Raw genomic sequence first — 12511 nt, 5'->3', positions numbered from 1 at the left:
ACCGGTCAAGATTGTTGTGTTGTATTTGTATTATTTGTTGAAGGTATGAGTTGGCTACAATATTTTGTCTTCGTTGAAGAATCCGCCCATGACGTGAAGTCGACTCTGAGATTAAATTCTGACACAAAAACACATCGAGTCTATTTTGGTCTCGACTCGAATTACTAATATAATCTAGTAAATGCACAGCCGTTTCGTCCTCCCCACGAATCTCGCGGTTTGTCCCCTAGAGTTGGACCACTGGCCACCATAAAACGCGGCGAGCCCACCTCTCTATGATACCGTCCAATTGCGCACAGTGCCTGCTTGCCCGCCGTGGATATGCGGAGCAATCAGCGGCTCCTCTCCCAGGGCCCGGTACCTAGCGTCGTCCTGAAGCACGTTGTTCTTACCGGCGCCGTACTGTAGCCGTGTTCGGGTCGGAGCAGCTAGGCAGAGCGTGCCAACGCTACACCAGCCCGTTACGGCACTCCGATCTACCTGCCCGTTATCTCTGTCGGTTCTCTCAACATGGACTGACATCAGTCATGCCTGGTTGGCCTACATAGCCGGGGTATTGATTGGTTCCTATCACTAACCGCTTTCGCCTATTCTATTTGATTCCTTATCGGAAAATGGATCCAGCGCATGAGGAGGCTATCCGGTGATATCTGCTGCGGATTTATGGAGACCGCATCTGCGTGGCAATACCTTGGATAGGCAGAAGATAACAGAAGTGTCGCAACACCTATTCCTCGGCTCGGAAGCCCCTGCAGCGGTTGACAGAGGGAGTTCTGTACTGTTTCAGTGCTGATCTGATGGGGGGCTTTGAGAAGCTGATCCCAGCACCCTGGTAACCAAGGGAGCACTTCACACAGTGTGCGCGTCAGATCGTCAAGGCGACCAGGGGACTTTACTACCGGAAAACAGCCACAGCGAGAGGTATTGGGTTACTCGGCGACATTTTATTATTGTTATTCTGTCTTCTTAAACTGATCTTGGATCATCTGAGCCTTTGAATACTCAGATCTCTCGTAACAGATATAGCAACATCTCACAGATTTGTTTGATTAATGAAAAGCAAACCCCTCGGGACAAGCAGTGTGCCGCGGAGCACTGAAATGGACTTCCAAAGTTGAATCGGCAGCGCTGTCAGGACCATTTGTCTCGGGTTTGTTTTTGATCCGTAGACCTTTCGGTTCCTCTCCGTCTCCACTGTTTGAAATCGAGTCTTGATTTGGTACGGAGAAGGTGCGATCTGGAATTACCAGGCTTTCCTTAGGCGACAATACTGACATTACCGTTAGTGTTGTAATTGCGATTCTGACTGGTGAGGTGTAGTCTGAGAAAAGAGGAAAACGTGACGGGGGAGGTGTCATGGCCGACCGGTGCCTGTCTCGCATGTCTACCTAGGCTCAGGAGGGAGTTACTTGGGGTTAAGGTTTCTGCTCTGTGAAAGGACGAGCTATGTTCCGGTCGGAGCCAGCGCAGTGCAGGAAGTGAGAGGGCGATGGCTGCCGCTTGCTGCTGCTGCAGCCCAAGGCTGAATGAAGACAACGCCAGGTTCATTCTCTTAGCCTTCTTCATCACGGGTTACATGCTCATCGGAGCCGCCATTTTCGCGGAGTTCGAATACGACAAAGAACAGGAGGACCGAGAGGAGTACGACAGTGCCCTGGCACTGTTCCGCCAGAGGTACCCGGACATCAACATCTCGGACCTGAACCAACTCCTGGAGGCGCACGCCGATGCCAGCTCACGGGGCCTCCTCACCTCCAAAAGACCTCGCTGGGACTTTCCCGGAGCCTTCTACTTCGTAGGAACAGTGGTGTCAACAATAGGTAAGGAATTGTTTCTATTTGGGTTGGGGATTGTGAACACTACCGGTATACCGGAGCACTTTCCAAGCCTTTCCTTTTTGGCACTTTACATGCAAATCCAGGTACCGACATGGGCTAGTCCTGACATGCGTTTTTATGGTACTCTGGCGATACATATGAAACACACAATATTTTCTTGCTTTGTTTGGAAGTGATGTTCTTGTACTTTTCTTGTGTGTTTTCTTTTTCATTGCGCTTAAATGTATTAGGCGTCGACTATCATTCTATCTATTCTACTGAAACGTCGATGAAGATTAGACATCCAGGTAATAAGATACGCCAAAAAAGCAATTACTCAAACAACTGGATATGATTTTGGAAACGGTCAGACGTTTCAAGTAGCATCCACTACTTTTCGTCAGTGACTGTGAGCAAGATCAGTTGAACAGCAGGTTTATAACTACGAACTATGAATTGATATGCAAATAAGGGGGAAGGCAAATTTTTTTAGACAATCCAAAGGAAAGCAAATTAGACAACTCAAGACAAGGTTGAAGTAAAAGGGGGACAATAGCTCCTATTGTTTTAATATAGGAGCTAAAGCTGGTTTGCCCCCAAGGCTATGTCCCAAGTGCCAGACAGTTCCACCCTTAGCCCTCCTTTCCTGTTGAGGGTTGGATTGTATATCCTCTCATATATTGCCTCCCTTACTCCACGTTCGAACCAGCGGCCATTTTCCACCACCTAAAACACAACCAGGGACACTCGTTCAATCTCGAATCCACTGATATCCTTGACCGCGAACCCCGCTGGTTCGAACGTGGAGTAAGGGAGGCAATATATGAGAGGATATACAATCCAACCCTCAACAGGAAAGGAGGGCTAAGGGTGGAACTGTCTGGCACTTGGGACATAGCCTTGGGGGCAAACCAGCTTTAGCTCCTATATTAAAACAATAGGAGCTATTGTCCCCTTTTACTTCAACCTTGTCTTGAGTTGTCTAATTTGCTTTCCTTTGGATTGTCTAAAAATTTGCCTTCCCCCTTATTTGCATATCAATTCATAGTTCGTAGTTATAAACCTGCTGTTCAACTGATCTTGCTCACAGTCACTGACGAAAAGTAGTGGATGCTACTTGAAACGTCTGACCGTTTCCAAAATCATATCCAGTTGTTTGAGTAATTGCTTTTTTGGCGTATTCTACTGAAAGTTCACCATATAAGACACCAAGTGCCACACAGGTGTCTTGCTTCTCAGGAATTCAACCAGCAAATCTTAGGGCACGTTTCCGAGGGAGAGGGTGAAAAATTACTGCTGGGTGTCCAGGAAGCCTACGAGTCACACATATGGAGATTCACACATGAAAAGGTCGCTCTCGAGTGCTCCAAACCATTGCGAATACGTTCTTTACGAGTAATCCACTATCTACCATGCCACAAGCGACGTGATTGTACGGAAAATCATAGCTGTGATTTGCCGGAGTGTTAACACTTTGAGTGTGGTCCCTGCAGGGAGAACCTCACTCCTGCGTTAGCAACTGTCATTTGGGCCAAGACTTAAGACATTTAAAGGAAACCCGCCATGGCACCATGGAGTCAATCAAATATAACAAGTTAGAGGTAACCCTCATTCTTCGTATCTTGCCTGATATGAAGATATGGAATACGAAGCATGAGGATTATCACACAGGAAACACTATTTATGCAAAGCAATCGATGGAAATTAGACACACGGCATGGTTCACAGGACAACTTGCCTATATTCTATTTCAACAGACATGTTTGTTAACCGCAGTCATCCTTACATCCTGTATCTCTCCCCTTGAAGGTGTAGCTTGTATCGTCTATTCTGTCACATGGAGAAAAACGTGTACTCTGTCGCCAGATGTCTGTTAATGCTCGTTGATTCTACACCCGAGAGGCCCAATTTTGCCCGCCGTATATCAATCAGTTCAGTTATTATTACAGGAATACGGCATGCGTTTGTTTCTAGCGGAAACATAAATCATCATCATTCTTATCATTACCGCAGCGCTCTTATTAATGTGTCTTCGGTGAAGTGATATAGCCAAGTGTGAAAGGCCGGGCCTGAGAGTTAAGAATGAGACGGCGCGAATACATCACTGTCAGTCTGCCTTGGAGGCCGTGTGTCATAAGAGTGGTGCCAACAGATATCAGTCCGTTTTTATCTCAAGTATTGCTTCAAATGCTATTATTCAAAAGCATATGAAACATACGGCCTGCCTCTGTGATGATGAGAGGGTAGAACAGTAACGTACAGTGGGCTGTCATCTCACCTAAGGAGGAAGCCAGCGGGGATAAACACTGCCAGGGCGTGGATTAACTCCGACCCATTAGGCATCGAAATTATATCTCTGAACTCAGCTTCATTTTGGTAATTGTGTCAAATTGCATTGTCTAAAGTCCACTATTGACACTGCACAGTGATGGCAGAACTAAATCACAGGGCATCTGCGTCGTTGCCCTTATATCGCAGCTTTGCGGAATGCCTTTGTATGCTGATAGATCGCTCAGATATATGGTGAGGTTCAAGACTAGGGTAACGATCTGTAATCAATAGTCCGGAAGAGACAGATGAGGCCTGGTCAGGACGAGGTGAGGTGCGGGGCCCTGTGCTGACCGGGCAGGTAGCGTGGCGGGCATGAGGTGTGGGGCCCGGGAGGAATGTAGTGGCGTGATGGGGTAGGGGTTGTACTGGAAAGCCTAGAGATTTCGGCCATGTGGTGGCTAGGTGCGGAGATGGGATGGGGGTCTTCACAGGGCGTACCGGCCCACCAACTATAGCTAAAGTGCTCGGCCAGAGGGTGGCTGAAATTGTAACCTCCAGCGACAACAGGGGTCCCCCGGGAGAGAAGAGACGCGTGTGTTTATGTATGAAATTCAGAGATCAACCGTTCTGTCAGTTATCTAGATACCTAGATAAACCTACAGCACCACTGAGAAAAGTATTTCTACAATCAAGCATAAGTCGTCTGAGCAAAGCGTGTCCTAAAGGCATAAACTCGTTAAACCTCACTGGTTCCAAACAGCTGAGGTTTGCAATATCCGCTTTTCTCTGTGTCATGCTGACAGTTTTCATCCAAAGCGAATCCCAGAGATTCCAGTCCTTTATGCCGGGAGGAGATTAAGAATGCTCTAAGGAACCCGGATATCATACTTCCATTTTGTCTGACAACTTAGCAGTATTAATAGCTTTTTGGGGTCTACAGCTGGAATCTATTTCAATTGATTGCAACACGCAATTTATGTCAGTTGGGACGGGTTAGTTAGAATGCCTTAGCTTCCGGTTTTAAACAGCGATATATTCTAATTGTGTTGTCTGTCATATTGAATAGTGATGAGAGAGTGTTTTTTTTCTATTTCTTTATGTTGCTGCTGGTTACGCAAGCAGTCCCAACGCAGACATCTGTTGTGATCGCTTTGTTTGGTAATTGGGTTTACTTTGCACAGTTAATGTTGCTTTTAGTGTGAATCAAGTTTCTGATACATCATACGGTTTACACGGCATGTTTGTACAGTCATCTGAGATACGGGTGTTCATTTGTCAAGCTGACTCGAGCAGCTGGCTTAAAATATTCAGAAGCCAACGTCAAAGAAACATTACAAACAAGTAAATGTAAAGATGGTAATTTTTTTAATTGTCCTTCTCCTCCCATTTTATAATGTGCTTTTCATGAACAATCTAGCATGATATGCTCAGTCCGTGATATTTTTAGATTTTGTTTTGATTCACGACGTGGAAAAACAATAAGGGTTAACATAAGCTAATGCTGTCCTTGGTGCTGAAATCCCGATAGTTTTGCGTATCCTGTCATTTGACCCAATGTTTCACCTTAACCCTGAATCAGATTTCACTGTACCTCCACTCACTTTTTTTGTATGATCGGATTGATCATTCTGAAAAAGTACAAGCCCAACTGACGCGATCATGGCATTTGCGACGGCAGTCGATTTCTGTGTTACCCAAACTGCACAATTACACATACAATTGTAGGGCTGCTCTATTTATAGTTTTTGCTGTGTATGTTGCCGTTCCCAGTATCATTTCTATTTTAGTGCGCGTGCTTACATATCTGTAACGGTTTCTAGTGTGGATTTGAAGCGTTCGAATGATTTTGTATGCTTGGTAGATTTTGCCTATGGTCCCTGTGGTACGTGCTTATTATAAGATCCGCCGTGGAGGTTATGTTTTCACTGACGTGTGTCCCTAGACTACGGGTTCTGTGAACAGGAGAACTATAGACGCCTTACATGGATTTTCATTACATCATGAAGGGTGGGTCCTGCCTTCGGAATGAAGTTGCCTTCTGAATGAAGGGGCAGATTTGTATTCGGATTTAAAGCCGTGAATCAACGTAGAGACAGTTAATATCATTCAATATGGGAAATTGTTGTGGACTTCAATGCATTAGCAGAGACTGCGAATGCAAAATCTGGCCTCTTCCCAATTCAACAGGTACGAAAAATGGAAAGACTGGTCTAAGATGATTGCAGAAAGTGCTTTTATAGATATTCGAATCTGTAATCTTCACAATTAAAGACTAAGATCTACGCTCTCTGAGTGAAGACATAGGACGGCGCGTTGAAGAATCACGTCGCGATGGGAAAATGACGAGAGTTCGGAGACGTCACACGATCAACAATAAAACCAAGTCAATTATGACAGGTAATGTAATCATACAGAATTGGGCGGGAGGAAATGGTTATAATTGTAATTGTAACCGTCTGCCCGTCAGGATTCATATTTGTCCCACGTATACTTTATGCTTTACTCAAACCGTGCATCATATCGTACGCATGGGTCTTGTTTGTATCATTTTGGTCACGATCTTTCAGTTAATGACTTTGTGAATGCAATCAGGGGTCCAGTTAAAACTACTATTTCACAGTACGTAAATGCACACTTTCCACCAAAACCCAGTTATATCACTAGTATTCTCTGAGTGTCAACTCTTAGTAACGACAACAGTAGGTCAGTGGTGTTATAACTGTGGAAGCTGTGTGTACCAAGGGCGCTGCGTCCATGGAAAACCCCAAATGGTTGACAAATAAGCACTTCGCGCCGACCCCTAAGCGAAATTTGGGTTCTGATTGTGTATGCTCTCCCGCAAAATGAAATTTTCTTCGTGTACAAAAATAATCAAATTTATTTGTTTCATCCCAAGATTACGAACGACATTACTGCTAAATATCCATACGATCGTTCGCAGAAACATTTATACAACTATCGACTGGCATAAATATATTCGACCTGTGGAGAATGGCTAAGTATATTTGCAGGATAATTTTAGAAAGATTAGGCGTCACTTTGATCTGTGAATTGTCGGCGTCTTCAGGAGAGACACTCAAAGCAAACCTCAATGTATCGGATTGACTCCACCGCTATTTTAGGCGGTGATACAATATGATGAGATTGCTGATTAATTGAGTTCCTGCGATGCTAAACCTTCCTGGCACCCACTGATTACATCTTGATGACGTCAGTTGGATGAAAAAGCCGTATAAAAACTTCTGTGCCCCTTTTTTGAATTTGCATATCACAGGGGAGAAAAAGAAATTAAACCCACCATCCAACCGATATTCATGACAAAAACTGGAGCGAAACGTAATTGGCGCCACACCTTGGTGTTTATGATGGATGTGTGTGCTTTACACTAATGTTAGCCGCGCGCGGATGAAAAGCAATTGACACCGCCGGTAAGTCTGCACCCAGGAGCGTTCAGAGGAGCCGGCTAAAACCAGTGACAATCGCACACCGTCCATTACTTACTCCAGTCAGTACACACAGGGGGTATCGGGAAACCCATAAGCATAAGAGCGGTGTGATTGTTTGAGTAAAACCTTCTCCTGATGTGCGCCTGTTTGATGTGACCACATTCTCGCCACAACCCATTAAGCAACAGGCCCATTCTCCCGGCGAACGTCGCTATCACGCCTGCATTATCTCCGCTGTCCACCCCCTTCCAACTATGGCTCTGCCGGCGTTTCATGTAAGGTCCCGTCCTACAATCATCCGTCGTTTAATCTGTCCCAATATCACAGCAAATTATGGTCATATGGTGGCTCACTGGGCCTATGGGTGATTATAGATCACCGCATCTGCCTTTGTATACAGTGCAATCATCATGAATCGTGACATCTAGTGGTGTAGAAAAACAAACATTTTAGTTTGGCAATATGTCTGTCCCATCATCACTTATTTTTTTCATTGTTTAGCCATTTTTTCAGCAATATTATGTCATGTACACACAAAAAAGCAGACCATTTCTGGTGCTTTAAATGATATATCCTATAATCAGACCACCAGGTTGCCATCTTTATGGTTGTTCGTGGTGGCAGCATTACCTCCTGATGTTTTCAATTACTTGTGGACGACTTATACTGCGTCATACCGCACTTCAGGCTCTGTGTAAAAAAAACCACCTTCCCGTCGGTCCCACTTTGTTGTCTAATTCACCGTTTTGTTAAAATACATACCACCCAGGGTACATCCGGAACGAGTTTGTTCGTCAAATTTCTAAAGAAATGCCCAGGGGCATACACGCGCTGAAATACGCTGTTCCTGGCTACCTCCCGCTCACCTTTACCCCGCGCGCACCCTACAAACACAGCTGTGAGCTCCAGGCTAATAGCCATGGAGATTGTTGGGACGTGTGGGGTATTAGCTGTAGGCCAAGACCACATCTGGTACTGCAGGATGGTAATTGCTTAGCTAATATAGAGCGCTACTCTCATTTCATCAGTCGCGTACTAAATTGCAATCGAAGAAAACCCTAGCTGACAATGGACTAACTATAAACTACAGTGTTCATTTGTGTGTGCTATGTACCGTAGCTGAGTGCCCATTGTGCTGTCCAGATGGCGGTCGGACATGCAATCAAAGCTGGCGCAGACATGCACGTGAATGCGTGCGTGCGCCATGAGTTGGGGGGTAGAGCCGAAATGTCTCACGTGCCGCTCCGACAGGTGAGCACGTGAACGCCTTCAATTAACAGCAACAGATGGAGACCAAATTTGATAAAAACATTCGGTTCTTCGCAATAACATGTCGTGTGCTTGACGGCTACATGATTAATTAGTTTCCTTGTGTGTACAAAGGTCGAGTTTATCCACCGTCTCCTTTGTCGTGTATTTACGACATTATTCGTCCCTTTAAAACATTTTTTTGGTCTTGGACAGAGACAATGACAATGTGGCACTGCACTCAGTTAATAACAGTACCACATACAAAGAACGGTAAGCCTGATAAGATAAAGGTAGTCCCATAGCCTTCTTGAGGCTGTAAGAACAGTGGGTTGTCATGTGCTGTGTCTAGGGCACGGTAACGCCAGGAAGGATTCTGCCCTGTCCAGACCGACAGCGGCGATGCCTCCTTTCTCGCGCTGACTCGTGATTTACTTCACATTCTAAATCATCACTCCAACGACGTGAGCTTAAATGCAAAGCTGCAGGCAATGTCTTCTAAATACAGAAACACTTCGTAATGCTGCATGATGGAAGGGCTGTCAACCTGCGGATGAAATTGCCGTCCGTGGCGTAAATATCTGGACGAAATCGTCGTAATAACCTGATAGAACGTAACCAAGCGGGGAAAATTACATCGGTTGTTATGGCGACGGCAGTTATGGTGCATCTTAGGTACTGCAATATCACCGGTTTGATCACATGGACGCCTACTCTAATCGCTGGAAGATACATTTGGAAACGAAGGATATCGTGTCCATAATCATACACCGACTGGTGATAATATCATGTCCATAATCATACACCGACTGGTGATAATACCTTCTCGTGTTTACTGTCGTACTAGCAGCATAACTTCCGCTTTTTTTATATGGGCGAAATCAAGTTTCTGCTCTCTCCCACTGTGTGTGCTGTTTATCATGTCAGGGGGTAAACGTTAACGTGGGTATTTTATCTTTACTCCTTTTCTCTGCGGTACTTGATTGTAGATAAGATTGGATATAAGGTTAGGGGCTGCTCAAGTTAGTCATGCACGGACGTTATAGTCAGAAATCTTTAGTCCACTGGAATGGATCTTACCGACAGTTGAATACAGGTGGTTTTGATATGGCTGCGCTCATAGATTCAGAATTTTGTAGTTTCAGCGGCGGACATGCATGCCTTTGTTCTGCAGTTACTCAGGGGCAGATGTCATCTTGGCATGGTGGTGGACGTCCCTACCAATGGGTGACGCGCATGCCCACAAATGGTATCTTGTCTTACATTTTGGGTGCGATAGTTACCTTCAGGGACGGTTCACTTGTCACCTCGTTCTCATCCCCCTCCGGGGCGCATTCACTTCGAATTGTGCTGCTAGCGGAAGCCAGCGAGGATTCTTGAAATGCAAAGATCTATAAAATATTACATGTCATAGTTCAATAACTCTTCTGATTTGTTAAGATATGAAGCCATTTACTACCGTAATATTAGATATTTAAATTCAGTGTTTAAGCCGATGATGACCTACTGAGGGGATGAGAACAACAGCACCAATGTCGTTAAAAAGTTGTATTGTGACGGCCTCTAATTATTTTTTACTTACCTACCCTTGGCTTTGAAATGACCCTTTTTCTTTGTTGTTTCCAAATGTTTTAATTTCATCTATAGCTGCTGGTTACCCAAAGAGCATCATAGCACTTGGCAACGTTGTTCTGTGGGCGGGGTTGAAATCACCAGCTCTGACGCACACCCCTCCCCCTGTGTTCTGGATTGTGAACAGCAGCAACAGCAGCAACGTGCATGACACTTAATCATACTCCCTGTTGCCATCGTCAGTGGTGCCTGGGACTAGCCTCCCGCGGTGACAAAGCCTCGGTATTAGGCCATAGGAAGGCCCTAAAAGCTACCGGCTCATCTAGACTGTTACCCGGAAAATGTGAGCTTAAATGCTTTTGGAACGACGTCATAAAGCTTTGTTCCAGGATTAACATCAGCAACTCGATTATGAAGGAAGATCAAGGGCATCATGTACAAGACCCTTTTTTCTAAGAATCTTATGACTGCCGATTTAACGGTTCCCTTCACGTGAGACGTATACATTGTGTCCGCGGAGACCAGCTTCTCATTTTATCCTTTGTTTTTGTGCTAACAACTCTCGTTGTAACCAGGATCCACCATGCCGGTACCATGGCATGGTGTTTCGGAGTTATTCGTAGTCTCACTAAATTGTTTTGCCCTGTATATCTGCGAGTCTTCTGCAATCCATTTGGCATCGAAATGCATCTCCAAAAGTGCAGCGCTAGTGCTTCTAATGCTATATGTATAACGTCTATCTTCCTGACACACTTAAAACATGTATCTATATTGAAAATGCATTATTGGTATCTTTTCTTCATAGAAACCAATTTCAGTAATAGCAACAGAGGAATGATTTACAGCATACCATCAGCTGAATTCATAATGTATGGAATACGCTTTATAAAGTACAGTTTGGTACCGTAAGAGCCGTGTTGTCAGCCATTCGGCTGTTCATCACAATCACTGAGCACATTTCTTACGTACCTTACCACCCTTCCGAGTACAGTACACCATGGAATGGCGCATTGATAGCACAAATGGCGGTAAATTTTTATGGCACGCAGCCCAAAATGAGACAGAAGTAATTTAGGAAATACGTTGGAAATGAATCACTACACAGAACGAAATATAATATACTGTGCTCTTTCCATTAATTTCAATAAAAGGCGGCTGGTGCTGGCGATAGACTGTTATGTGGGGATTTATTCCACCAAACATGTGTCACTGCCAAGGCAGTTTCAAGGAAGATGTTTGTTTCAGAGTTGGAAGAAAGAAAAAGAGAGCATGAGCGCAGGTTTGGGTGTTGGGTTATCAGGAGTTTCTATATCATACTGGCTATCGTAATGAAGAATTGAGATACGCCAGAATGAACGAACCATGACGGTTGCAACTGAATAGCCTCATACCATGTTTATCATACTTAAAGCTCACACGCAATCAAACTTTGTCCCAAAACAACATCCCGGGTACAGCAGCACATCGAGCTACACTGCCCACCTCCTTACCAATTCATCACGACGTTGTTATTCTATCAACCGTTAATGAAATTGCCGTCTGTGTCCATGGTAACCGTGGAACATGTTGTGATTGAACGTACCCTGTCTCGTCACCTTCATTACGTAGAAGGCACGGCGTCAGTACTGGCGTGGGTGGGCGGGAGACGAGGTGAACAACACCAGGACTTTGATTAATCAACTTTGACCTGTGCAGACCTTAGGAATTAATGAAGGTCATCCTCACTCAACTTGTAATGGTTCTGGCACCAGGCAATGTGTCGTTGTTATTGATGCTGACATGGCTCATATTCATACTAAAAACATAATTCTTGTATCACGTTGAAATTGATGCGAGGGGGCTTTACTTTTGAAACCAATGCCAGGAAAAAGGAAGATATGGAAGGGCAGGTTGAATGGAAAGAGAAGGACTTGATTTGCACAAATAATGAGGAAATTCAATACTTCTAGTGTTCTTCATGATTTGACTTGAAAAGATGAAACGTATACAATTTATGGCGGGTGGAATATCAACAGATACCAATCATGCAAATGAGATACTAATTTGCATAACCAATGCAAACGTGCTATAATTCCTTAGTGGTAAATGGTGGTAATTACATACTTGTTTTTCAGTGGAGTAAGATTATCAGATAAACTGATAGCAGATTGTCTTATC

The 12511-nt window shown here is 44.5% G+C and overlaps 1 protein-coding gene across 1 annotated transcript in view; it reads left to right on the top strand.

Moving 5' to 3' along the window:
* The first annotated feature begins 248 nt into the window (after nucleotides 1–248).
* LOC136433510 (potassium channel subfamily K member 13-like) overlaps nucleotides 249–12511 on the top strand; it is a 55651-nt gene continuing 43388 nt past the window's right edge. The window contains exon 1 of the mRNA XM_066425797.1: nucleotides 249–1820. Coding sequence (XP_066281894.1) covers nucleotides 1490–1820 — 331 coding nt within the window. The 5' untranslated portion in view covers nucleotides 249–1489. The remainder of the gene's footprint in view (nucleotides 1821–12511) is intronic.

The sequence above is a fragment of the Branchiostoma lanceolatum genome, chromosome 4, assembly GCF_035083965.1.
Source record: "Branchiostoma lanceolatum isolate klBraLanc5 chromosome 4, klBraLanc5.hap2, whole genome shotgun sequence".
In the NCBI taxonomy this organism is placed as follows: Eukaryota; Metazoa; Chordata; class Leptocardii; order Amphioxiformes; family Branchiostomatidae; genus Branchiostoma; species Branchiostoma lanceolatum.
This window is presented reverse-complemented; position numbering and strand designations above follow the sequence as displayed.